A 25,728-nucleotide genomic window follows, 5' to 3' on the forward strand; every position below is an offset into this window, starting at 1 on the left:
GCTATTTCTCCTTAGTCTCCTGCAGTCTGGAGCAGTTTCTCAGTATTCCCTTGCCTTTTATGACCTTGGCACTTGACAGTTATTCTGCTGAACCACAGTTGCGGTCTGTCTGATTGTGTCTCACTATTAGGCCAAGAGTATGCATTACTAGCAAGACTACCACAGAAATGATGTTGTGTCCTCAGTGCATCACATCACAGAGCCCATGATGTTTCTTTTTGTATAGTTAAAAATATTTCATAATTTCAAAAAATGAAGAACAAGTAGCTGTATTAGTCTGGGTTTTCCAGAGAAACAGAAACAATAGTACAAATATGTATATGTGTGTATATACATATAAAGACACAAAAATGTGTGTGTGTATATGAATTTTTAAAAAGAGGTATCATAAGGGACTGCTCGCACAGTTATAGAGGATGAAGAGTCCCAAGATCTGCCATCGGCCAGCCGGGGACCCAGGGGAGCTGATAGCATTGCTCTAGTCAGAGTCCGAGGACCTGGGAGCCAGAAAGGCTGATCCTGTAAGTTGCAGTCCAAGTCCAGAGGCCTAAGGACCAGGAGAGCTGAAGATGCCAGATCCAGTCTGAGTACAAAGACAAGAGAAGGCCAATGTCCCAGCTCAAAGACAGCAGACAGAGAATTCTCCCTTCCTTAGCTTTTTTGTTCTATTCAGGTCCTCAGAGGACTGGCCGATCCCCACCCACACCGGGGAGGGCCACGTGCTTTACTCAGCCCAAAGATTCCAATGTGCATCTCATCCAGAAACACCCTCCCGACACACCCAGAATAATGTTTAACCAAATACGTATCTGAGCTACCCTATACAGACCCAGTCAGATTAACACATAAAATTAACCATAACAGCAGCTTAATTTCTGAATTACAAGCTTTCCAAATCCCATCAGGCCAAATGGATTTTAGGAAATGGTCCAAATTTTAAGGTTACCACTGTTATTGGCTTGAGGCCTAAAACATTGTAAATTCACAACATACTATCATTTTAAAACCTCAAGAGGCTTTATTATGTAGCCTCAAGAGGCTCTGCTTCAAGAGAAAAGGTAATGGTGAGACAGCTTATACTATATGGATAATATGACTGTGATCCAAGAGAAGCTGGGCCAGCAAGTCAAATCGGCCTTAAAGAAATTAACACAAGGGTACTGTAAATGAAAACTAAAATCCCCTGTCTGTTATTAGAGGTGAAAGCTCGGTTGTTCTGCAGAACTGACTGCAGTCTGCAACATGACATCTTAAGGGTGCTGTGTGTCACTGCTGCTTCCAGAAAAGAAAGTCTGAGTGAATTAATATATATCAAACCATTAACAGTCATTATCCTTTTTTCTGGGGCAGAAGAGGAGTTGCAGGGACTTTTATTATTTGAGTTGCATATTTTAAATGAAGTGTGTGTATGAGTGTGTTCATGCGCGCGCGCACGTGTGTGTGTGTGTGTGTGTAAAGCCATGCCTCTTTTTGATAAAATATAAAAGGTTCCTTTGAATGCTATTTGAAACTTGAAAATGTTTCCAAAAAGCAAAAAGCAAAAGCAGGTCCCAGCAATGTTAATTTAAGAACATACTTTTTCAAAGTACACACGCACTCCATCCCTAGGAAACTGAGTGCATGCCCTATTCCCTTCCTAAAAACGACTGAAATGACCTAGAACAGTCTCCCACAGCCTCACAGTTTAGACCGGCCTGGAGGCTGCTGCAATGACACTGGCCACGATAACTGCTCATGGAAAAGGTGTATTTGGTTTAGTCTATGCAACTGAGAGCCTTCGATTCCACATTTGTCTTCAGAAACGCATATTTGGAAACACACAAGAAAAGATTTACTATCTCCACCCATGAAGTATCCACTGAGAATATCACAGCAGCAAAGGCAAAATGACCAGACTGGATCACTCAGGAGTTATGATCTGACCAGTCCCCAAATAATTTCATGATGCCATTGGAAGGAAAGGGTTAATGCCAGTGGTTAAGGAAAGGACAGCCTGGGAGGTGAGAGGGCTTGGTGAGAGCAGGTATGCACAGAGGAAGACAAGGAATGCAATTCTAGAAGGACCAAGACACTTCATGTTACTGAAGAGACAGTCAAGGTAACGGAAACAAGGAGAACAAGAAAGAGAACCAGCTAAGAGATTTGGTATAAAAAACAATGCGGATTTAATCTCAGGAATAAGGCAGAAGCTGAAAAACTCAAAGAAGAAAATGTGGTACTTAACAATGCATCTCTCCAAATTTTTCCACATCCATCTTCATTTTTTTTCCTTCTAACATCATGGAACAACATACTCTTTTTATTACAACCAACCCGTCTGCCGATGCCATGGATCCCACCCTTACTTTTCCCAAACAGATCAGCCAAGCGATATATTTTGGCCTCTCCCCAGTATTGACTCCTTACCTCTTTTCTATTTGGAGGAGGGTACGGAAACCAACCTTAGCTCCGCGTCCTCCTCTCACTTTCTCATTCAGACGCTCCTGAAGTACAGCCTCTACCCACTGTTTCTACTTCCTCTCGTCCCATTCATCCCTCAACCCAGTGCGAACTTATTGATCCCACTCTCATTAAAGCCAACCAATAATTCTCATGCTGCCTAGGCCACTGGAAGCTTCGTTTTGTTTGTTTTAACCACGTCAAGTATTTCAATATACTCTGAATTGCCTGGACGGGTGCCTGATAAATGAACATTGTCACCCAAGTGCAGGCTTACAGTGTAAAAATCCAAGTTGCTGAATGGGAGTGGGGTGGGGGAAGGGCTTCCATGGCCTCACTGACCCCTGCTTGATCTCGCCACACACCTGGCGGTTTCCCACGCCAGGCTCCCTGCTCACGCTGTCCCCTCTGCCGGAGAGGCCCTCTCCCCCAAGCCAAGCCCCTGCTTCTCACCTCACTAACGTCCACTCATAAACACATCAGAAACAACCTCCTTAGGAGGCTTTTCCTGATTCCCCCACCCCAGCCTCAACCTCGGCTTCACAAGCAGCCCCTTGTGTCCTTCCACACCATTATTTTTAAGTTCTGTTGTTGCGCTTACCTCTCGCTTACCTCTCGGTGCTACAATGGGGTGTTTATGTCCATCTCACCAAATAGGCTCTGAATTCCCTTGAAATAGGAAGCATCTTAGACATCTGCATGATAAGAGGGAAGTAATAGCCATTGCAGAAGTAACTACCTTTCTGCCCTCAAGAGGGATCCTTTTCAGCCCGGGATGGTGTGGTAATGGAATATTCTAGAAGCAAGGAGTAGCTCTTGTGGCTTTCTATCCCTTTTTTCTCTTTCCATTTTTCTAACTATAACATGGATCCTTGTGTTGTCATGGTAACCAACAGTCCCAGAACACAGACCTCTGGCTGTTGGACTTTTAAGCCACTGAGACACAGGAGCTAAAGGATTTTGAAAATCCAATCTAGGACTAAGTTGGTAGCACCTATTCCACATGGGCAGCCACCAGAGCAGAGAACAGCAGAGCCTGCACTGTGCACGTATGTGTGTGTCTCCTCCTTCCCGGCCCACCCCCACTTACTTACTGGGCCGTCACAGAAAAAGCTGGACCAAAAAATGCCATCAGATGGTGGGAGATGGGCATCTAAATGACTACAACCCTTCTGGAAGCAATTTGGTATCAATTATTAGGAGCCTTTAATATATTTGTGATCTTTGATCCATTAAATCCACACACGGGAATATAAAGAGAGACAAAAATTCATTGACAAGGGAGTTTACCGCATATTTATTTATTAAAAATAATAACCACCACCTAATAGTCATTAAAAAGAAAGTGGTTGAAAATGACAGAATTCCCAAATGTATGTTTATTGCAGGTTATGCCATAAAATAATCTCAGTTTCAATGAATGTGACATTCATATCCACATATGTATGTGACTAGGAGTATGTATATGTATAAATATGTGTATATATTGAAAGATAAATTTATAAGAAAATCCACCAAAATGTTTTTATGAGGTTATCATTATCTCTGAACAATGGGATCATAGGCATATTTATTTTTCATCTTTATATTTTTTATATTTTTCAAATTTTATACAATGATCATTCTTCTTTTGTAAGTTCTTTCAGCCATACTAAAACAGCTGGTGTGAGGCATCAGGTGAAGATGCTTAGGAGAAGGAACTGTTATACAAAGAGAGAGATTTTTAAAGGAGGAGGGCCGCCTTTTCCCTTTCTTTGGGGATTGCAAAACAGGATTAACTTCCATCAGAGTGGGATAGTTCCAAATAGAAAAAGGAATGAATAATGTCACTGCTTACATACACAGCCACCCCTCTTCGTCTTACCAATCTCAGGTACTTTTTCTTTCTTTTGAAGATTCCTGGGATGAGGGAGACCTAAAATCCGAGCCTCTGCATGCCCTGTTGGACTCGCTGTCCAGGGGCAGCGGCGCTGACACAGAGGACCACAGATCCGAATCAAACCTGAGCCTCTCTGTGGGCTACTACCCTGGTGAGGACACCTATTCCTACGAGAACACAATCTCCTGCAAAGACAGATCTGCCGAGGGTCCCTTGGTCTATTCTGTCCCTCCTTTCCAAGGGTCATGGCAGACTGAAAGTGTAGGGAGACTCCTGGAGCGACAAGACCAAATTCAGGACGACCCAGAGCAGTTTTGCAAACTAAGAATCACCATGGCCTGGGATATTGATATGAGCTCTAACCATTCAGACTCCAACATCGGCTGGGATCTACATGGAGACAACCCGTGGACAAACAAGTGCCCTGAAGGGAAGACACAGCTGACACTCGGCAAACTGAATGGTCTTATGCAAAAGCTTGAGCAATTTCTAGAAAATCAGAAAGATGACACAGAAGATGAGTCTGTGTTCCCTGAATCTGCTCAAAAGGAAGATGTCCAGCTGTCCGGCTGCACCTCTCTAGCCACGGCTCAGGTCGGTCATCATGAACATGACACTTGTCAAGACTTGCCCACATTCGGCCCACCAGAAAATGAGGATGTCATCCAGTTTCCACGGGATCCTCCAAAGATTCGGGAACATGAACTTGCAGAGGTGAGCCCAGAGATGCCTCACAGGCAAGCAGGGGACCAGTGTGGTGGAAGGGCCAGGGCGGGATGCAGGCAGCATTGCTACCTGCTGTGAAGCAGGGTGGCCCTCTAGGTGTCTGACATGGCCAGGAACAAGAGAAGGACAACAGCAAGGAAAGGGAAAGGGGTCAGGGTGGAGTTGAAGGGAAAACACTAAGAACCACTGAGGGAGAGAAAAGGACAGGAAAACAAAGGAAAGGCTAACAATCATGACCAATCTGTAACAAGAAAGTGTGTGTGTGTTCAAGTACAGTATTAATGAGTATGGAAACTGTGCATTTACAGCCTGGTTATTTTTGGTAAAAGGATTTGAGCCGCATAAATGGGTAAGTATGGACCCCACATTGCCGAGGTTACACGTAACTTACACATCACTCATTTACTTGGCAGACAATAAGCCAAGCATGTGGCAGCCAAAGAACAAGCACTGCAGAGACCTCCTCAAGCTCATCGGACCACCAGGAGGAGGAGGAGGACGCTCACTCCAGTACACAGGCCTTCTCCTGTCTCAACTTCAGATGGGTCTTCCTCTGGCTAAGGCAGCAAGTCCTCGCATTTTGGGGACAACAGCATCCTCAGAAAGCCACCAAGTACCCCCGTCAGCTAACGCTGAAGAAAAGACTCTTTCACAGAAGCAAGAGAATCCAACCTCAAGAATCCATTGAATTAGAACACCCTGTGTCGCCAGATTTTAAAACTTATTGATTGCCCCTGTTCTTCAATCCCCGTCAGGTTTTTTTTTTCCAATACACAAAACACATATTCTTGTTACCCAAGTCTTCCTCTTCCAGCTCACCACCTTCCTCTTCCAGCTCACGGAAGGTATATATGTTATCTAGACGATGGAAATGTATTCTCTTGGAATTTTAAGGAGTAGTATCCTTCCTAACATGAAGGTGTTCTTTTTCTCTCCTCTCTCCCTTTCTTATTGTATTTAATTCTACTTTACCATTAACCTAAACCCCTGTTTTCAGAAGGCAATAGTACAACCCATCAGATTCCCAGCTTGGCAGTATGGTTTGGGTTGACCTTCTGGGGCTTGAGCAAGTGGCAGCAGGGACTGAGCCATCAGGGAGGCCTTCAACTGGCAGTGCGTCAGGTGTTTAGACAATGGTCCTGATGCTCCTAGGGGACCTGGCTGGTTCCAGCATGCGCTGCCTTGGCTATAAAATAAGTGGCCCACTTGGAAGCAATGTGAGGCCTGGGAATGCTACTTACCCATTCTAAGCAGCCTCTCCTCATTCATGAAATGGGAAAGACAACGATACGTGCCTCATTGGGTTATTGGGAGACTAAATGAGATCATATAAGCACTTCATAAATAGTACTGTTGTTGTTGTTATCTGTTCTCTCCCGAGCAGGAATAGAGTTGGGGGGGAGGGGGAGGGGGAGGAAGAAGAAAAAATGGCAATCTGTTTAAGGCCAAGTGAGGTGGTGACTACAGACAGTGAAACCTGGGACGAGAGGAATTTAGCAACTAAGCTGAAAATTTAATTCAACAAGTATACATGGAGTCTTCTTGCTGCTTTAGACTAGTCACTATGATATGCCTAAAAGAAAGATGGCATCTACCATCACAGCACATGTAACCACAGTTTTGCTGTTATTTTAATTCCTTCTCTAGTAATTAAGTCAAGCTCTAAGAAAAACTCAACTAAAATGAACTGCTTTGAAGGACTGCCCACACTAAATAAGTAAACCCTGTACATTTTTCAGTGTTGTTTAAACCTGCTTGACAAGTATGAACTTACCCTCTGTGATTCAAGCAATGTATTTTACAAGCCCTTACAATAAATATTCTTTGCAAAGAACTGGAATGCTAAATATTCTTTGGCGTTGTCATCCTACAGCTTAGAATGTGAGTCAAAGTGTTTAAAAACAAGAAATATTTCAGCACTTTCTCATTATGGTGTCAAAAACACTATGAAGCCATTGGCTGCATGCGGACTGTGTCTGGGATCTCTGCTTTGTGTCACATATCTGGGGCTGGGGCCGGAGGAGGCCCACTACACATCAAGTGCACTGGAGGCAGTCACAGAAAGACACTGGCTTTTCTGTAACCTCAAGCCTCTTGCAGAATTACTGTACTTGCCAGGCACATGCTAATCTAATAAACCAGTAAGTTTTGGGGATCCATTGTCTCAAGACTTAAAACTAAAATAATTCCTTCAAGTGAACTGCTCAACCTTGCACCCCATAAAGCTCAGCTGCTTGAATTAGTGAGGTACTGCCTATCTAGAGCCTATAACAATGCCATAAGATAAGACAGAAACATAGTGTGAGCACTTCTCAAGGAAATGTAGGGAGTATTCAGCTCTCACCAAACAGAATTGGAAAAAGTAAGTTTTATAAATCACCCCCTACTAAACCTTACTCAGCAGGATCCCATTGTGGGCTGGGGCAGGGCGGGGGGGGGGGGGGGCGGGCAGTGGTGGCGGAGGGAAGATGTGAGATCATGCCATACCAGCAAAACAGAGACAAATCATTTTTTCCAGACTTAAAGGGCACAATGTGAAAATTCATGGCTAAGAGGATGCACAGTCCTAGGTCTGCAAAATAGTGTCCCAAGTCCTCTTATAAAATACTGAAAAGAAAAATGAAACAAATTATAAATGAATTCACAGAGAGTGCCTGGGAAGGTCTTTACCCCAATATTTAAAGAATAGTTTTGTTTAAGTAGGATAGATAGTTAAGTGCTTCAAAAATAAACATCTTTTCATTATGAATTGCAAGTGGGAGAACTTATATTGCATGCAGGGTGCTCTCTAATTTCAATATGGATGGGTAGGTTTTATATTGCATTGCCTAAAGTCAATCTTGTCCTGCTACCCCCTAAGACCCCAACAGAGAACAACACTGCTTTCAAAAGTGAAATAAGATCCTCATCAGATAACACTGAGTCACTGAGTGAGCCAGTCAGGAGCACGGTGGGTATAAAAGCCTTAGGATAAATTTCCAAAAGGATTATAAGCCTAGATCAAGAAATCTCCCTACTACACAATTTCTGTTTACCCTCCTACCTTTCAAAAGAATTCCATGGTTTTGATGCCCATTTGATTTCAATCAAATAAGCCTCCTGAAGAACTACTTCTGGGATATTTTCAAACAAGAAGGCAAACACCAAATATCTGTTTACAGTGTGACTGCTGAATGAAAATTCATCTCATTATTATTGAATTGTCTTAGTGTAGAAGGAAATAAGAATGGCCATTAGTTTTTCCTCATCTGCATCAATAAAGATTATTTTAAGTGCAAAATCCCCAAAACTAAGCGTTCATGCGCACACACGTGCTCTCCTCTCTCTCTCCCTTTTCCCTCACTCACGCAACTTTCCTGAAAACACACTAAAAAAGTAAAAGACACTTTGCACGTTTTAAATATTAACATATGTTTTGACAATTGGCTTCAAGTTTTGTTCTCATCAATTCTTCTGCTACCTGTCTTAGGGGCTTAATTTTTTTTTCCTAAATGGGGATGGGGATGAAAAGGAGAATTTTTGCCCAGTAACATGACTTCAGAAATTCAGCAATCATCCTATTGCAAACCACGAACATAACCTGACTCACATAAGGATCAAGACTGAATGCTAAAACTACTGGATGAATGACTGACAGGTAGGGAACAAAACATGCATATGGTCTCCAAGAATTATCCCACATATTATTTGTTATCGGGGAGATTAGGGACCTTTACAATGAAGATGTCCAGTGAACACCAACTTAACCAAGTGATTAAAATGAGCCTACCTAACATCATCTCAGGAACCTTCTGAAGAGAAGCAGTGTATTCTCGCTACCTAGGTTTAACCTGAATCTGATCCCTAGGAAACCAAGTCTGAAGAACCCAGACTGAAAGGCATGCTTCCAGACAACTGTCTTAGACTTTTAAAAACATGTTAATGTCACGAAATACCAAATAAGAAAAAACAAGGCAGGAAGATGAGACCATTCATAAAGGAGAACTAAAGAGACATGACAACCAATGGCTATTTATAATCTTTGATTGAATTCTTGATCAATCTACAAAACTATGATAAAAGATATTTTTTAACAATTGGAAAGATCTAAATACGGACTGTATATAAGATACTTTCAAATGGTCCAGGAAAAAAACATAAAATAGAAAATAAGAAAAATGAGAAAACTACTAAGAAAAAATCCATTAAGTAGGAAATCCAGCTCTCCACTATTAAAATAGAGTACTATATTTGCCATACTTGTGATAGAAATATCTTTAAAATTTACATATTTAAAGCATGAAAATTTTTACCCTAAATAAAACCTAGGTATTAATTTGATTTCTCAAGCGATATAAGCCAAGCAGCACCTTAATCTCCATTCATTCGTTTATCCTGGCACCTGTCTTGGGATTCACCACTGGCTGCAAGGAATTTTCAGTCTCATAGGTTAATACATATTCGCCCCATAAGTCCCTCTCACTGTAAAAAGACAACTTGGTCCAGTTGAAAGCAGATTAGCATCTGGGCATTTTTCAAAAACATTTTAGATTTCAGGAATTTATTTAGCTTTTGCTGAAATTTAAAAGAATAATTTTTGCCCAGTGGAAAGCTAGGCTGTCTGCCCACAAATAATCACAAGTTTCAAGGCCTGGATCTCATGTTTACCTTCAAAAGAACTTTTGGACATTTCTTCTGTTTCTCACAATCAGGAAGAGTTTGCTACTTATAATAGCAATTCCCGCAAGTTGTTGTGACATTTCCTTTTATTTTGAGCAGGGCCAGATTGCTCTGCTTCTTCCAGCCTAAGAAGCAGCATAAGTGTAAAGTCATTACACAGTGCATTGAACACTCTGGAGGAAAAGAAGGTGAAAAGAAGGTCTTTATTATCCTTTTTTGGTGCATACCTCTTATATGATTAAAAATACAGACTTAGATTTTTTTTTCTTAAAACACATTCATATACACCAAACACTTTGCAAACAGTACGGGAAGGTCAGAGTGTCCATGAATCCTCTCATCAAGCCAAGGCTCAACACCCAAGTTCTTATACAAGACTTCCTGGCTTCAAACCCCAGGTCCCCACTGATTTGCAGCGGATGCTTGAAAAGTTACTTAACCTCTCTGGGCTTTCCATTTTATCTATAAAATGTTATACTGATAGTACTAACCTCAAAGTAATGAGGATTTAGTAAAAGTGCTTGACACATAGTAAGTGCTTACAAATTTTTGCTGCAGCTAGTTGCTGTCATGTACTTTCTTTGTTTTAAAAATCTGCCATGACTCTTAATGACTACAGAATTAAGCGCAAGGAAACTACCATTAAATCTCTCTATAACGGGAACCTGATATATTTTTCCAGTCGTATTTAACAACACTCCCCCCTCGACCCTCACACTCCTTGCAGTACTTGTCTCGTGCTACTGCTCCCTGCACGTTCCTGCCTCAGTGCCTTTGCTTATACAGTCCCCTCTCCTTGGAACTACCGTAACCATGTTACTCCTTCGCTTTTGCCCTGCTACCTACCTACCCCCAAATGACCCTTCAATGCCCAGGTTAAATTCAAGCTCTCCTACAGAAATGAACAGGCTGGAGATAACCTCACCTCCCTTTATGCTACCATAGCACTACCTGTAGTAAGTGCGCATTTTATCCTGTTTTAAAGAAATGTGCTTCCATATCTTTCTCTCCCACCAGACAAAAGCCCCTGTGTTCTGCTTATCTTTTCATGCTCCAAAGCCCTTGGCCCAGTTTCTTGTACATAGAAGCTCCATGATAAACATTTGCTGAAACAAATGGTTAATCTGCAGGAAATAATTAAATAGATAATATCTGAAATTGAATGTCATTTCCTCTCATATAAAATTTAACTAGCTTCTATTTTAATTAAGTCTAGTCCCTGGAAGTTTATAGTGGGGGCAGGGGAACGCAGTGATTTACAATCTTTTTCATCTCATGGCACAAATAAACAAGTTACTAAAATTCGGTGTCACGCCAAAGCATACATATTTTTGCCAATCTGACAAAAAAAATAGGTATAATTTTGTTTCATTCACAGCACACAGTTATTATGTTGGCTGTTGTCACTTTTTTTTTTTTTTTTTTAATTTGACAATCTCAGGGAAAAGAGGTCAGTGCCCCTGACTGAACAGTCAGGTATTGCATGTTTTACAAATTCTTGTGGCACAGTGGTTGAAAATCACTGGTATAGATGTTTCCTGAGTGGAAAAGCTCAGTTTTCTACACTAGACAAAGCTAAGTAACAAAAGAAGGGCCACATCTTTCTACTTGTCTACTGATATTCTATCCTTTTTTTAATTTGAAATAATTTCCAAATCCTCCAGATAATGTTTAGATTGATTCACTGGTTTAAATACGTTCACTGAATAGTAACGTGTCAGAGGCTGTGCACAAAGATGAGAATAATAAAGCCTTCCCTTGAAGAGCTCGTACTCAGGGTGATGGGCCTCTCACCAGACACAGCACAGAAGATAAAAAAGACCTGGGAGAAGGAGCTGATAACACTGGCAAAGTCCCTAAGTCCTAAAAGGCCTGTTTGGGAAACTGTGAAAAGTCCAGATTAGCTTGAGCAGAGGGTGTGTTTCAGTGCAAGGGTAAGAGACAGAAGTCTGAAGTGGAGAGATGGAACCAGAACAGTAGGGCGTTCTGATTTGTATCCTATGGGAAGAATGGAGTTTTTGAAGCAAGAGATGGGGATCATCAAACCTGTATTTTGGAGAGACGTTTCTCATAACAGCAGTGTGGGAAAAGGACTGAAGTGGAGAGAAACTGATAGCAGAAATATCCAAGAAATAACAAAGTTTAAACCAGGTTCCATGGTAAGAAAGAAGAATCAAATCCTGTTCTAGCCCTTAAGCAGTTTTCTCAGTATGGCTGCTGCTCCTTTCTCGGCCCCAGCTATGACACGCACCCCCGTGCTACACCACCTTCACACACTACTGTTTTCAACAACTAGGGACCACTGACATGAACCCTGGACAGAAAATTACCTAAGCTGAAAATACGCATCAGGCTCCTAAGGTGCCCTGAAGTGGACTTTAAGGCATCATGAGCAGGTTTCTCCTTGCCCTTTCTTTCATTCATTCATTTAGTGTTCATTCACTCACTGAAGTCCCACTATGCACTGGCCATTATTACCCTTCATACCAAGGACACGGGGATACACAAGACATTGTTCCTATTCTCTAGATGTTCAAAGCCTGGCAGAGTGTTAACTGTCATCTGTTCAACAACAAGATTTACTCAGTGGGCAAGTTCTCCTTGATGGACTTCACTTTACACAAGGTTAAAAATGTGTTCTGGATGTCGGTCACAACACCAATCTGTAACTCACTTTTACCTCAAATGATTAGTCTGCTACATGTACTATAGAGTTGAGCTTGGGCGGTGGGGTGGTTCCTGCCACAATAATTGGTATTATTTTATATTATACAGTAGATATTTGTGAATGTGCCCACTAACTAAAATTTATTTGTCACCCTGAAATCAATACCAGTGGTGCTTTTGCGTTCGGTCATTCACAGACATACACAGGGCAGCAAAAAGTGTGAGTTGCCTGTGAGCATGGTCCCAGCTGAGGTCAAATAAGGTGAGGCTCCGACTTCCTGTCTCAGTTCAGCTTTCATACTATAAACAGGTGTCCTTGTTTTTCACATTTCTGTGCATTTTGTTGGTGATTTCGATGTTTGAAATGGCCCTCGAGCCATTTCTAGTGTTTCTAAGTGCAAGAAAGCTGTGATGTGCCTTATGCAGGATATACAAGTGTTAGATAAGCTTTGTATGGACATGAATTATAGTATCACGAGTTCACTGTCAATGAATCAATAATATTAAGTAAGGTGCCTTTAAACAGAAACAAGGTTATATATTAATTGGTTGAGAAAATGCTGGCAGGGGCTCAAAGAACCTAAGCCTGTATATCCCACAGGAAGAACGATTCAGGACTCTCTACTTCCGTATTCACGGAGACTTAATAGAAATGATAGTAAGAATTGACTGTATACTATCAGGTAACAAGAGCAAAGAATCAGCCAGAAGATGCTGATATTTTTTTCCCCCCAGCTCTATCTTCTAAGATTCAGGAGGGCCACCAAGTGAGGAAACAGAAGTCACTTTCCAGATCCGGCAGCACTTCAGTGAATTTGGCGTTTTCTGTGCCTCTAGAATCACTTGGGACACCGTTTCACAAAGAAGTGCCTGCTGCTCTGCCAGCTGACAAGGGGAGGAAAGACAAGGGGTCAGCAGGCAGAGGGTGCTATGGGTCACTGTAAATAGGTCCTTTTGGGTGTTGCTCCTTCATCCTGGGAGAAGACTTATGCCCGAAGGTTTGCTGCTTCGTCAGGACCCCTTATTTCCTGCCTGACACTCAGTTTACCTCCCCCAGCAACACAGGAAGCCCAACCTGGTGCAAAGTCCCTAAAAGGTGTGTTTGCTCTGTGCCAAACCCCAAGGAAGACCAATTTAGGCCATGAAGCCAGAAAGCCAGCTTTTCCCAGCAAATAATCTGTTCCTTAATTTCTAGAACTGTATAAGCAACAAGACAATTTAAGTCCCACCAAATCATCCAAAGCTTTGGAGAATGCCTCAGGAAACATGTTTCCCTTTGTAAAGGCAACCTCCCCAAGCAGGAAACACCTTCAGACATCAGTGTATTGGAAGCCGACGTCCTTGCTCCAGGAATTCCACACATTTGGACCAGAAGCATCGATGGAGAGTCCCATCCTGTCTTCTTGACTCCCTCCCAAAGTTGACATTGTGTTTATTTGCTGAACAAAACAGTCATCTAATTACAGACTTATTGAAAAGCTTCCAAGCATGATGAGAGGCCAAGGCAAGGAGGAGGAATAGCTAATCATGGGCAAGAAAAGCTGGATCCAAAATAAATATAGTACAAAATCTCAGAATAGCCCAGAAAGACAGCTGATGACCTTTCTTCTAAAATCTCTTAATATCACTGTGTCAAATGGCCTATGCATCTAAAGCCAAGCACATAATTACTAGCATGAAGGTAAAGGAATAAAGTAAAAACAAATATACAAGTAAGAGTTGAATATACGATGATAATTTGTGTTTTGAAATACAAACTGAAACACTGAAGACAAATACAATTATTGTATTATATGTAGGAGTTGGTCATTGCCAATGGATTACCTCTCGGTTTAAGGTGTGTTCATAGTCACAGGAAGCTGTCAAGGCTATTTCATGCTCTGAAAACTACCACAGTTTCTAAAGGGAGAGCATGTATTATTTTTTTTCCTAAAGACTTTATCCTGCTACAATGGCTGTAAATTGCCACACCCTTAATTTAAGTGTCCTCTTGGCTGAACCAGCCCTGGGCTGTGAGCTGAGGAGGACAGCATTCCGGTATGCAAGGAACACGGAACACACCCTGGGGACCCGGCCTCACTTCTTTGATTATAATGCACAAGCCTTGCTAAATAATGATTTAAGAATGACTGAAATCCCTTCTCCCACTTCTTCATTCCCAAAGCACTAGAGAGCCTTGGCTAATTGACATTCTGGTGGCAGAACCCTGGTTCCCCCAAAATATCATAAGATTAAACCACAGATCCACTAAGTGAGAGTCAAAATTCCCTTGAACCCTCTCCTTCCTTAAAAAATTACTAAGACTACATAACTAAGTACCACCAGAGATGCTAAGGCCTCCTCGTTAAATGTATACATTCGTGGCAACTTGAGAGAAAAGCACACCACCTGTCCAGTATGGATCTGGTATGTGCTCACACCCACACACAAACACCCCCATGTGTTTTGATCATTTATTTGCTAAACGTGCCTTTCTCTGTGTCTGCAGTGACATGCTTGCATATCCGTAGAAAGGAGAAAAATAAACCAAAGTCACTGACTGCCAATTTCCTAAGAGGTGAGAATAAAGACTGTGAGCTTCAGCAGCTGTCAAACTCCATCCACACCCTCATGCACGAAAAAAAAAATGTGCTTGAAGGAATGGCTCTAAAAGCAAAACTATATTTCTTTTCAATTGTAAAGGTGATGTTAGATATTTGGTAGGAGAGGGAGAGATTACCGAAGGGGCAAAAATGAAAAAGAAAATCTTGTCTAAGTTTCATGATGAAAAGACATTCATTTATGTACTGTCTCAAGTCATAATGAACCAAGGAAACCACCTGTGTGACACACAAGTCCAAGGAAGACTGTCACCCTCAGGCAGTATTTTCAGAATTTTTAGTATGAACTGCCTAGAATAATGTTTGATCCATAAAAGACCGTCAAGAGTGGAAAACTTCGACCCCCCTAGAATAATTAAACTGATGAAGATTTCTAGAAGGGTAACGAGAAGAGGGCACATGGTGGAGCTGTTCTTGGGGGTGACATTTTCTCAGCCGCTACGCATTGCCAGCTTAGAAACCACTGCACGGCCAGCTGAAGTGACAGGTAGGCACGCCTGAGTAATGACCGGCACACTCCCATGGCCTTCCTTGGCCTAATGAAGAGGAGGCAGCAATGCAGCCACATAAGAAGTCCTGCCTCAGTCTTGCACCTGCGTCCGTTCAGCCTCAGAAGCAGTACGGCCAGAGCTCTTGCCTCCATCCCCGGGGATCTCAATAACCACAGCGGAGAAACTAGGGTGTTGCCTGTGCTCCAAGACAAATGATATTCTTTTCTCTTTGCGAGGCGCCAGAACATGTAAATAACGGAAAGTACAAATATTCCAAAGTTTTTAGTTTAATCTTAATTTTTTCCTACATGTATCAGCTTCATGCAGATACTGCTGGGTATAAGATAGAGGTCAGAACTTAAAAGTCATTATTAAGCGATAACACTCCTTAGTTTTTACTCTAATTTATTAACTCAATTTAATCCAATATTTAATTTCAATGCTGATTTTATTTTTTTTGTTTAGAGATTTTCTTTATTTATTATTAGAGAGAGGGGGAGGGAGGGAGAAAGAAAGGGAGAGAAACATCAGTGTGCATGGGGAACATCGATCAGTTGCCTCTCCTACGCTCCCAAACCGGGGACCAAACGTGTAACCCAGGCATGTGCCCTGACCAAGGATCAAACCAGCGACCTTTCACTTTGAGGGACAATGCCCAACCCACTGACCCACACCGGGCGGGGCTCAATGCTAATTTTAAAATATGCTTTGTAATAAATATTTTCTTCAACATCTGGAATGGTGAAACAGACTCGAATTTTATTTGGGACACTGCCACCTGTGTAACTGCACTGTGGGAACTGAGAATTTAAACAGAGACATTAGAGAAGGCCAAATACAGCGTTCATAACCCAGCTGTGCCATACTCGCTTATTGATATGTAATGCCTTGCATATTTATGTAGTGTACATATAAGCATATACACCCTTTAATGAATAGAGCATTAGAGATGGATAAAGTAAATGGCGGTATGAAAATGAATTATATATACTCACACATAGCCTTACATCAGTCAAAACAGTCTGGTCATGTGCTTTTTTCCTGCTGTGGATATTAACTATTTTGTGAATTTAGGACATATCTTAATCATAAGTACCAAAATCTACTGTCACAAAAAGTTCTGAGTTGAGACAAAAACCTGTGAAAGAATCCAGCATTTAGGAAAACACAAATAACATGCGAAACTGAGCATTCCATTTAAAGCATTCACAGAATGCTCCTCTGTGTCATAGTCTCAACCAAAGCTAACTTCCTGAGTTTCCACATGAGGAAACAGAAGCCAGGGTAAGCAGTATACCTCAAGTTCCACAGCTAACTAGTAGAGAAGTCAGAGCTACAATTTCAGAGTCTTGGGTCAAATGTTCTCTTTGACTCAAGTCACTCACATGGTTTCCTTTTCAGATTACAAGGTTATTCATTTATTAGTTCCTAATCTCTTTGAGAGCAAAATCAAGCTTAATCTACACCATATGCCCTAACAGCTAACTCAGAATTTGCTAACAGGTGGGAAGATGTCACTGACCACAGCCAACTGGAATGTTCGCTCTGCAACGGCTGGGGTCTGTAGTGAATCACCCACAGAGCCTCTCTCTGAAGTCCCTTGGGAAATAAGGACGCTGGTTTATAAAATGTCTGGTCATTTTCCTCTGTGCAAAATGACCCAGCTTTCCCATGGATCTCAGCTCCACTGGCCTCTCCTTCAACTAACTGAGTAAAGTAGTTCCACAAACCAGTGTCTTCACTGACTCACTCAGGGGAGGGACCTGCCAGGGACACAAGGACAATTACTTCCTTCATCTTTGCTCCGAGTTTCAGCTGAAGGTGAGGCAAGTAGGAAAATATTTTTGCTAGTGTTTGACATATTTAAAAAGCAAACTAAGCTCATATATTTTTAATACATGATATGAAAACTCCTGCAAAGCATCAAATACAGAGTCAAACAGGTTATAACAGTAGCAAGATCAGAAAAATGGCTATTTTTAGTGCTAGTGCATTGTACCCAAAAGTCGCTGCTGAGAGAATTGCAGTAAATTGTCACTGCAAACCTATAAGGTGGGCATGTTAAAATCCTCATTTTACACATGAGGAAGCTGGCCCAGAGGATCACGGGAAAGGTGGTGGTGGAGCAGTGATCTGAATGCAAAGCAGTCTCACAGCAAAGCCCACACACTCACATCAATCCTATATTTGTGTTAAGAAATAGCTTTTTCCTAGTTTAGCAATTTTATTAAGTTCATTCTTGGCTTCAAGGTTCATACTTTGGGCACTGTTTTACAAAGCTCCCTTACAACAAAAGTTAAACTTAATAAGCTTGTTTAGAAATTGCTCTGAGAGCTCCTTCTGAGATCCAGCCTGCCGGCTTGGATCCATTTTTATTTCTCTTTCATTTTCTTAGACTCTTCAGGTCTCACAAGCTGATTCTTCCCCGGGGCTGTCACTTTTCCAGGCTCTTGCTGTGACTGGTGAAATATCCTCATCATTTCTAGGGGACCCCAGGCACCTCTTTCTTCTGGATCTATTTTCTCTTCCTCTCTGTAATCCCACCTTGTACCTGGCGCTCTTCTCTGCCAGGGGAGCAAGCCTTACCATACCACGTACACATCAGACAGGGCTTCCACCTCGCCAAGAGCCCAAACTGATCTGTGAAAACATCTTGCTCTCTCCTCTCATGCTTAATTAGCACAGCCCACTGAAGCAGACAAATCACCTGGCTACTACCTACAATCAGCTTGTCTGCTTTTGCAGGTGTTCATTTCAGCATCACTCCCTAGGGCTGTACAATCTAAATTTCTGACAGGGCCCTGAACACGCAAAATACAATCATCACCAAAAGATATGCACAAAAACACTCAGTGGAGCACTATTTGTAATACATCCAAACTGGAAAACCACCTAAATATCCAGCAACTGTAAAAGAGACAGACAACTGAATACCATAATAGCAAGGAAAAGGAAAATAAACTAAACTATAGGCAACATCCTAAACAAGTTCCACAAACATTAAGGAGGAAATTAAGCCAGACACAAAAGAATGTATACTGTATTTCATTTATATAAACTTTAAAAACAGGCAAAACTAATCGACTGGTGTGGCATTAGAAATTAGGAAATAGGCTACTCCTGGGAGAATTAGGAGAGGGGGGTTCTGGGGTGCTGGTGATTTTCTGCCAGTCTGGGTGCTATTACACAGGTGTGTCTGTTTACTTTGTCACAATTATTCCATCAAGTCTTCCTCTTATGATCTGTACTCTTTCCTCCGCGTACCAGTTACTTCCATAAAAAGCTTCACTGAAAGAGATCCTGGAGAATATCTGGTGTGCCCTCCCTGGTTGACAGGAGAGCATGTAGCTGTTTCCCATGGAGGTTAAACATCTCAAGGACACAGGAAATCCAAGAAAAGCTGAGACTGAACACTGGTCCTCTTAACTCCCCCTCCAGGTACCAAAGCTACGCGTCAGACACGGGAGGATGTTTTGCTAATTTCGTTCCTTGTTCTGACCATGGCTAAGGTTTAGAAGGATGAGGATCACATTCGTATTAAGAGCACAGCTCAGAAGTTTCCAGTCTCCTACCGAGAGATGCACCAGAAAAAGCTTCAAACACTATTTAGGATATAGCACATCAGAAAGTCAGACGGCGCTGTGCTCACACCCTAGTCCTGCCACTTACGAGCTGTGTGACCATCAATCAGCACGCTTCTTACCTCTCTGTGAATCTCAGCATCTTCATCTAAATCACCTAAAATATTAACTCCTGCTCTGCAAGGTTGGCAGGAGGATAATATAAGGTTGTGGTGTCAAGGCACTACCTGGCAACTTGGCAAGTACTCAAAAAACAGTCATTGAATGAAAACTGAATTTAATTAGTCAAGTGTTTGTCACTCAGTACAGGCTCAATACGTAATTAAGTATTATTATTACTAAGCAAGAGAAACTGGGAAAAAGGGCGTAAATAAGCTTGTATGAAAACACCTCCTTTTTCTATAGAGTCATTATGGGAGGACCAATGACTTTCACTGGGTTAGATGGGGCACTGAAATGGTCTCAGTAAAGAGCAATAGAAGATTTGAAGGGAGGGCGGTGCTTTTTACATGCTACCAGGTCTGTGTTTTCCTTCTCAGTGTCAAAACATGATTTGCTCCTTGACTGCCGCAACATGCCTACATTCTACAGCCATCTATGTCAGTCATATTAGTCTTGGAATTAAAATTTTAAAGATTGGGGTGGGTCATAAATTCTCACCTACATAATAAGTACACTGACTTTACTACTGGGAAAATATTACATTCCAAGTATACAGAAAGGCAACTGCAGGCTTTAAAGATGTCAGAAATGAAAAATGGTGAAGAGTGAGTTCACTTACATTAAAAAAGACAGGTTTAATACTGATTTTTTTCTTCAGCTCTTCAAATCTTACGTGCACTTATTAGCAAACTGATCCATAAAGTTCTTGAATACTGAAAAGAAACAAATATAAAAAAGATAAATTAAAACTAATTTCAAATCATAGCACACCAAAAAACAAATAAAATAAAATCTGTAGCTGGTAAGCTGCTGCAAACACCAAGACCATCAAACTAGATAACATATGTGATTAAACTTTTAAAATGTGTTAAGGCCCAATACATTTAGCTGATTTAACTTCCTCCCATTTAGCCTTCTGTCCTTCCCTCCTCCCCATCCAGCACTCCCTCCCTCTGCTCTCCCTCACTACGCTACTCTCCCTTACGACCTGGGTTACAGGGCAGCCTCAATGTTCCTTGAAGCCTCAGTTTCTGCTGAAATAACCATCATTAATTTTTATAGCCCAAAGTACTTGATACATGTTTGTTACTCTATGACTGTTTGTTGAATAAATTAGCCACAATTTTACAATATTTAGTTCAGATTTTAAAAACGAAGAAATTTATTATTTTCTTGTCCAACAGGAGCAATATGTAGAAATATAATACACTGCTTTTTAGACTTGGTTTTTGATTGACTCCCTATCTCTTTTAAATATCTATACTTAGGAAAAAAGTCCCAACAGTATATACATGGACATGTGGAATCCCACCATCATAGTAATAAAATAAATTTTGGTAGTAAAGGAATATTTAGAAAGTGTAAGTTCCTTTTGAGGTGCTCACTCTTTGAGTACTTCAGAACTACCTCCATCTAAATGAGAAAGCAAAGTATCTCCAAGTTAAATACTAGAAATACTACCTCACATGTGCTTTTCAAATGTATACATAGTCAGGCCATCCCAGACAAAATAATGAAGTAGGAGTGTAGCAGCTTCCTTCTTCTAGCTGCACCTTTGACTCAGTGATTCCAGATGTTTAATTAAGTAGGGAAAAAACAGGATCGGCTCCAAAGTTCCAACAACTTGATGGATATCCTTCCTAAGGACATTTTCATGTTAAAAAAAAAAAAAAAAACACCCTCCAGAAAGCAGGTGCTTACCACCAAAATAAAATGAATTACTGACAGTGGAATTTCAGGCACAAATGGAGAATACAGATTGTCTTGAAGGAATTTCTCAACTCAGGTTCACATCTGTCCATTCGGCCTCCCCTAAAGCTGGCTTCATATATGATCTACATAGAGGGGTGGGCAAAAGTAGGTTTCCAGTTGCAATACAAACAATGCAATAGTCATAAATAATACAAGAATAAACTCTGTTTTGTGTACTTGCAGCTGTAAACTTACTCTTGCCCACCCCTGTATAAACACCAGTCTAGGTAAATTTTAAGCAATTTATGATGCATACATAGGGAAGCCTGATTTTAAGATTAGTTTGTGCTCCAAAAGTAAAGTTTTATTAATCATCAGTTTTCAAGGTGAGTGTCTGGGAACCTCTCCCATAGGTGCTTCTGAGAAAGGAGGCAGGAGTGAGTGGGTGCACTGTAGTGGGAAGAGCAACTTAACCTTTATCTCTCTTTTATAATTCGATCCAAAACTTGCTTAGAGAAGAGGTTACTTGTGCTGCTTATGCAAGGATTGAAACTAAATGGTGATTAAAGAGTGCAGAAAACTCCCAATGAGTTCATAATATAGCTGGTCTAGAATAGCAATCCCACGGAAATCCTACCACTATTCCTAACAGAGCCTTTACGGGAAAATGTGAGTTCTAGGTTGGGTCCCAGAACGCAGGTCAGCCTGGGTCCATGCAGGCAGGAGCCAGGCCTTCTCTTTCTTCCTACGCAATGCCTTTGTCTCTGGTCTTGGGACAAGCAGCAGTAGGCAGGACACCTATGCTTCCGTCAGTACTGAACCAACAGTGAGGGGCTGAGGAGAGGGTGGGGAGAGCCTGTGGATATTCCCGAAGTGAGGAACGAGGGGCTCCAGCAGGGGGCAAGGCCCAGCGGGTTTCTGTGAGTCAGTCACTTCCCCAGACCCCGCCCCAATCCCCATGAGCCCTCTTGCAAGCAGTGACATGTGCAAGGTCTAGATACTTCACATACATCCAGGCCTCTTAGGAATGAGGGACTAGAAAGTCAGTGGCACCGTTTAAAGAGAAGAATAAACACAAACCTATGTTCTGTAAGACCCAATTCAGAACACCATGAAAAATTAAAAAAATTTTTTAAAACAGTATTCCAAGGAAGTATTGCCTGAATTTGCTCCAGAGGAATTCATTTCACTAAGAGGCACCGGTATATTCATCCCTCCTTCAGCACAAAGCTCCGATTATTTGACCCAACCAGGACTGAATACAGAAAAACGTTTATAAACATAAGCCACTAGATTTTTTGAGTTTCCATCATGAGCCTTGTTTAAGTAAGTCAAAGATGTCCTTTGTTACACAGTTTTGATCAAATGCAAGAGACTTCAGTCATTTCCTCAGAGACAGACGCAAGCTGTAAATATGAACCAACCAACACAGCCAGCCACTCGCAAAAAGGCTCACTGACAAGTTTAACATAAAAACAAGAACGCATTATTAAACCGAAAAATAAGCCATAAAAAGAATCCAAACCCATGCAAACAACATTCTTAGCAGAAAAACCCATAGTGTAAGGACAAAGATAATTACGAAGAGCCTTTTATCTGACTCACAATCTTTTCTTACAATTTTAAAAAACAAAAACCAAAATCAGTCTGTATTTGTGTTCATTTAATAAAAACAAACCCTTAACATCCTGCCCAAACCTCAGATTACAAATTCCAAGAAAATCCTCCAAACCATTAAATAGAGGACTTCTGCATATCCCCTTGCAATGGATAACACACTTACTACTACTGCTTATTTTCTAAATCCCTTTGAGATTCTAAAGCATGCCCATCACCATTGAGAGTAATACATTAGACATAATCATTAGGAAGTGAAGTTATACTGTTCACAATAATAATGCCATATTTCATATTTTAAACTAAACCAAAATCCAAAATTTCTATTCAGGTATGACATAAGCATCTAAAGCAGCGGTTTGAACACAGGAGCACAGATGGCCTGCCACGGTTTTTGTAAATAAAGTTTTATGAACACAGCCATGCCTGTTCACTTACTTGTCTATAGCTGCTTTTGTAATGACACAGAGTTCAACAGTTGCAACAGGGATGGTAAGACTACAAAAGTATAAAATATTTATTATTTGATCTGACCCTTTAAGAAAACGTTTGTTGACCTCTGGTCTAGGAAACGGCCATGTTAGTGAACTAAATCTCGAAATAAGAAACACTAATCCTGGCTTTGTCATCTTGCTAGATAACTACCTAAGTCATTTAATCTTTGGCTACTTTAATTTTCTCATTTACAATAAAATAGTAGATAATATTTACTGGGAACTTACGTACCAGGCACTAATCTAAGGATTTTACTTTAAGGAAATTAACAATGAAGTCATTCATTTAATTCTGGCTAAAACCCTGTGAGGGGAGGAAATGATTATCCTAGCTTATAGATGAGGAAACTGAGGCAGAGGGGTTAAATAGCTTGCCCGCGGCCATATCACCATTAAGCGAAAAAAATCAGGATCACAACCTTAGTCCAGAGTGGGTATTATTCCTCTCTGTGCTAGACTGATGATAATCTTAATTTTATACAGTTTGCAGATAATAAAATGAAATCTTAAAAGGTATGCTGGTTAGAAATGTTAAAGACAATAATGTACACCTCTGAAAGGATTAAAATAAGATATCTAAAACAAGCCCTGACCCGTGTGGCTCACTTGGTTGGGTGTCATCCTGTAAAGTGAAGGGTCGACACTTTGATTCCCAGTCAGGGCACATGCCTGGGTTGCAGGTTCAATCCCCAGTCAGGACGTGTGCGAGGGGCAACTGATCAATGTTTCTCCCCTCTCTTTCTTGCTCCCTTCCCTCTCTCTAAATAAAGAAAATAGAATCTTTTTTTTTTTAAACAAAAGATACCTAAAATAAGACTATAAATGGACTTCCATAGAGTTTTAAGACCCTTCTGATTTCTAAGATTAGTGCTAATCTTGGGGTATTGGGAATATAAAAGCCCACAATACTCTTTATTTTTTACCACAAGTAATTAAAAAATCAAACTAACTGACCAATGTCTGTCTTCCCCTTGGTGAGCAATGCCTCTCTGGGCAGTTCAGCTCTTCAAAAAGCCTTTCAGATACAGGCTTACCAGAGGGACCTTAAATCTTCCAAATTTGTTCCCATCTAGTCTTACCCTTTGCCTAGTTTCCATCTGGGAAAAGGCTGAGCAAACACCAACAGAAGTAATGGAAAGATTTTTAATGGCTTGGCAAGAAGAGCTCTATCCAGATAGCAACTGTCACATGGTTCAGGAAAAGGTCCTCCTGCTGAATCATCCCCACTTCCTGAGGTTCTTCAGGATGTTTAGAGGAAATGTGTCACCTAAATGAGACCCAGTGCTCTTTTGTGGTGCTCTTTTGTACTAAAAGACGGTTTCATAGGATCCAAATAAAATAAGAGGAAAATATACTGCTAGATTCGTCATCACCAACTTCACATTTAGTTAGAGATGGTCTTAACCATCTTTTTAAATCAGGCTAGTTTTTGGCCTGTTTCTATTTTTCTTTAGCACATCACATCTGCTCCTGCCTCTTGACAACATACATATTCTGTATTCCTCTATTTTCCCTTTTACTACCAACCTCACATCTGGGAAGGTGGCCACATCTCTGTGCTAAAGATTGTAGGATGCAATTTGTATTTCCTGGGAGGACTGAATTCTCACAATCCAGCGAGGAAATGGGTACACAAAAGATGACACTAAAGATTGCACATTCAAGGGTCAAAGTACTACAGGACTCCGAGTAGGACACATAAAAAGACTTCAGAGACAAGCCATCACTGGGTAGGACCTTAAAAGGGGGGAAACAGAGTGTGCTTAAGTTTACAAAGTTGTAGAGCAACCACACAGGATAAAAGTTTATATTAGAAACTTCAGAGCCCAAAAGACCTGGATCCAAAATTCTGGCTCCCTTTGACCAGAAACAGGAATTGCAGGAGCTACAATCAAATTGTCAGGCTGATGGCTACCATGCTGAAAACCAAACTTGTAGCCAGTTTCCATGTCTTGTTCAAATAACAAAGCCTTTCCTATTACGTCCCTACATAGTCTTCCCCTTCTCTCATTGCCAGCAGCATTTAGTATTTCAACCCATCCATTGATTTGGGCATTTGATCACATACGGATTTTCACTGTTTAAATATTCTGCAAGTATGTTTGGCCTCCTCAATAAGACTTTGTTATCAAAGAATAGATTCTTTCAGATAGACCCTTGGCATTGTCAAATTTTAGGTTCAAGGGTTCTGACAAGTAATGCTAGTTTAGCTAAGAGGCAAATTTAAATGAGGAGGTTGGGCTGTTTGGCTAGTCACACAATGCCCAGCCAGCCATAAACATCTGTATTCCAACATGGCTTTGTTTTCTGCCTGTCCATTAACTCATATGAATTGACTTAAAACCTCTTTCTTTGTGCAGTGGTCAGAAACAAGGCTAATGACTAGGGCTAGCGATAGAAGGAAAGATGAAGTGAAGCAGGTGCAAGAAAGTGATGGCTCTTAGCCAAAAAAATAAACAGGCATTAAAGAGTTGAATAAATTACATGGTACAGTATATCTGCAAATCTGAGGATGAACAAAGGGCTTGGACTTCATCCCTTATGCTTTAAAAGGGGTTAGCGTACGGTTTTTTGTGTGTGTGTTCCCACATTACCAAGCATTGTGTTGTACATATTAGCTGAATTGAATGTGATCATCTCTGATGTTCCACAGTCCTTAGTGAACCTATTTTTCATGCCACAATCAAATTGATTATAGTCAAATTTCCCTCAAGATTCCAA

The 25,728-nt window shown here is 41.1% G+C and overlaps 2 protein-coding genes across 6 annotated transcripts in view; one reads left to right on the plus strand and one right to left on the minus strand.

The window, feature by feature from the left end:
* Window positions 1-25,728, minus strand: part of PPFIBP1 (PPFIA binding protein 1) — a 153,657-nt gene that overhangs the window by 83,647 nt on the left and 44,282 nt on the right. For 4 of the 5 annotated variants that reach the window (XM_054591304.1, XM_054591302.1, XM_054591303.1 and 1 more), the window contains exon 2: window positions 19,824-19,917. The exons of the other annotated variant lie outside the window; for it this stretch is intronic. The gene's annotated coding sequence lies outside the window, so the exon portion shown is untranslated. The remainder of the gene's footprint in view (window positions 1-19,823; window positions 19,918-25,728) is intronic. 5 annotated transcript variants of the gene reach the window in all.
* Window positions 3,443-5,791, plus strand: CUNH12orf71 (chromosome unknown C12orf71 homolog). The gene is made up of 3 exons (XM_054591528.1): window positions 3,443-3,488; window positions 4,335-4,912; window positions 5,458-5,791. Exons 1-3 carry the CDS (start codon window positions 3,443-3,445, stop codon window positions 5,770-5,772), a joined length of 939 nt encoding a protein of 312 aa, XP_054447503.1. The 3' UTR covers window positions 5,773-5,791.

This window comes from Pteronotus mesoamericanus, unplaced genomic scaffold (assembly GCF_021234165.1).
Source record: "Pteronotus mesoamericanus isolate MK-2021 breed Mesoamerican mustached bat unplaced genomic scaffold, CSHL_Meso_final scaffold_21, whole genome shotgun sequence".
In the NCBI taxonomy this organism is placed as follows: domain Eukaryota; kingdom Metazoa; phylum Chordata; class Mammalia; order Chiroptera; family Mormoopidae; genus Pteronotus; species Pteronotus mesoamericanus.

Coding starts and splice junctions, on each gene's coding strand:
- CUNH12orf71 (XM_054591528.1), top strand. CDS start 3,443: ATGGGCAGCCACCAGAGCAGAGAACAGCAGAGCCTGCACTGTGCAC. Junction 3,489..4,334: donor GCAGAGCCTGCACTGTGCAC/GTATGTGTGTGT, acceptor TTTCTTTTGAAG/ATTCCTGGGATGAGGGAGAC. Junction 4,913..5,457: donor CCTCTCTAGCCACGGCTCAG/GTCGGTCATCAT, acceptor TTTACTTGGCAG/ACAATAAGCCAAGCATGTGG.